Raw genomic sequence first — 1990 nt, forward strand, 5'->3', positions numbered from 1 at the left:
ATATATATATATATATATTCAAAAGTCATAATCATATTATACTATAGAAGACAAAATAAGAAAAAAATATTAGAATACACAAAATTATAATTTTAATGACAATACCAAAATATTATTGCACATCTCCATCATGATAAGAAGTTAGAGCTCCAAAAATATTTTTATAATTAAAAAAATATATGTTTAACTTTTTTTTATCATTTTTTTAAATTGAAGTAAAATAAATAAGAGATTCCTATATTAATTTAAATGTAAAGTGAGCGGTGATCGACAAGTGGTGACTACGATGATCGCCAACAGTTAAACAGCAGAGGCCGACACAGATAAATTTCTACAGTGTATTTAAAAATCGCTTAATTTTTTAATGAAAATTTTATGACATTGCAATTTCATTAAAACAATGGATGAAATATAAAAATTCTCTACAATTGATTTACATTACTTTACTAATAGAAGCAACCAAATGACCCCTTAATAAAATAACCCAAATTTTATGAAAAACATTATGATCAATAAAATTTATTAAGCACTTAATTAACATTTAATATGGATTAACTCAATCTTATATATTTGGTTCGGATTAGGGCTATGAAATTAGCTCCAAGACCTTTAATCATCGAAAGTCGATTAAAATGTTAGCTTGGTTGAGGTCGGATCCAAACAATGAGTCGGGCTATAAGCCAAATCGTTTTCTTTTCAAACCGATTTCGAGTCATACATGAATCAGCTTGAACTGACTCGAGATCACCTCGTATTATTTTTTATTTATAAAATTTATATATATCTAATGTTAAGTAAAATTGAATATAATGAGTTACAAGCCGATTTCGAGCTGGAATAGATCCAAATAACTCAATTTGAGTTAATTAGTTTCAAGTTTGAGTTAGATCGAACCAATTCTGAGCTAAAACAAATCTAAATAACTCAATTTGAGTCAGCTTGTTTTGATTTCAAGCCGGATCGAGCTCGATTCAATTTTGAGCGGATTTGGCTTGAAATCAAATATAACGAGCCACTGCTAAATCAATTTGAGCCCCAACTCGTCTCGAAATTGAATCGTTAACAACCGCCCTAGTTAGGATATCCAAAATATGAATGAAAAAAGGGCTCAAATTTCTAATTTGTATTGTTCTTACAAAGAAAGAGCAAAATAGAAATTTAAAAAAACGGAAGCCGAAAAGAGAAAAAAGAAAAATAAAAACATTTGCACTGTTATTATATAAGAAGAAAAATTGGACGGCGGAGATGGTGGGATCGATCACTTGGTGATGACATAGACGGCGTAGATGATGCCTGGGAGGTAGCCGAAGAGGGTGAGAACGAGGCAGATCCAGAACTCCTCCTTCAATCCAAACCTGAGGAAGACGCCGAGGGGTGGCAGAAGTATTGCCACCACAATCTCAACAAAATCTCTTCTCGCCATTTTCCCTCTCTCTCTCTCTCTCTCTCTCTCTCTCTCTCTCTCTCTCTCTCTCTCTCTCTCTCTCTCTCTCTCTCTCTCTCTCTCTCTCTCTCTCTCTCTCTCTCTGTTTTAGCGCTTGCAGAGGAAATGGCCGGTTTAAATGGGCTAAAAAAGATAGATAAATAAATAAATATTGCATCAGAACTCTACATATAGAGTTATGTGCGAAGTCCAATGAGATCACGTTACGTGACGGTGATAGGAAAAAAAAACAAAATCTGTCCGTTAACACAAGAGAATATTCCTCCCTTTTTATTCAGATGTTATTGTGTGTTATTCAAATATTATTATGTGTTATTCAAGTGTTATTGTGTTACTATAACACTACGAATATTCCTATAATACAATAACACATGAATAACATATAATAACACCTGATAAACATGAAATACCACTGGAGGAATATTCCTGTGTTATCGGACTAATTTTTTTTTCCGTACCTCCACGTAGTATGATTTCATTGGACTCCGCACGTAACTCTAAGTGCGGAGTCCTGATGCATAATTTTTTGTTTAAATGGGCTAAAAG

General features: G+C 32.8%; 1 protein-coding gene across 1 annotated transcript; it reads right to left on the reverse strand.

Moving 5' to 3' along the window:
• Positions 1-1178: 1178 nt before the first annotated feature.
• Positions 1179-1459, reverse strand: LOC110030607 (hydrophobic protein RCI2B-like). Its single transcript, XM_020733393.1, has one exon. The coding sequence runs from the start codon at positions 1421-1423 to the stop codon at positions 1259-1261; it is 165 nt and encodes a 54-aa protein (XP_020589052.1). The 5' UTR covers positions 1424-1459; the 3' UTR covers positions 1179-1258.
• Positions 1460-1990: the final 531 nt, after the last annotated feature.

The sequence above is a fragment of the Phalaenopsis equestris genome, unplaced genomic scaffold (assembly GCF_001263595.1).
Source record: "Phalaenopsis equestris unplaced genomic scaffold, ASM126359v1 Scaffold000741, whole genome shotgun sequence".
Taxonomy (NCBI): domain Eukaryota; kingdom Viridiplantae; phylum Streptophyta; class Magnoliopsida; order Asparagales; family Orchidaceae; genus Phalaenopsis; species Phalaenopsis equestris.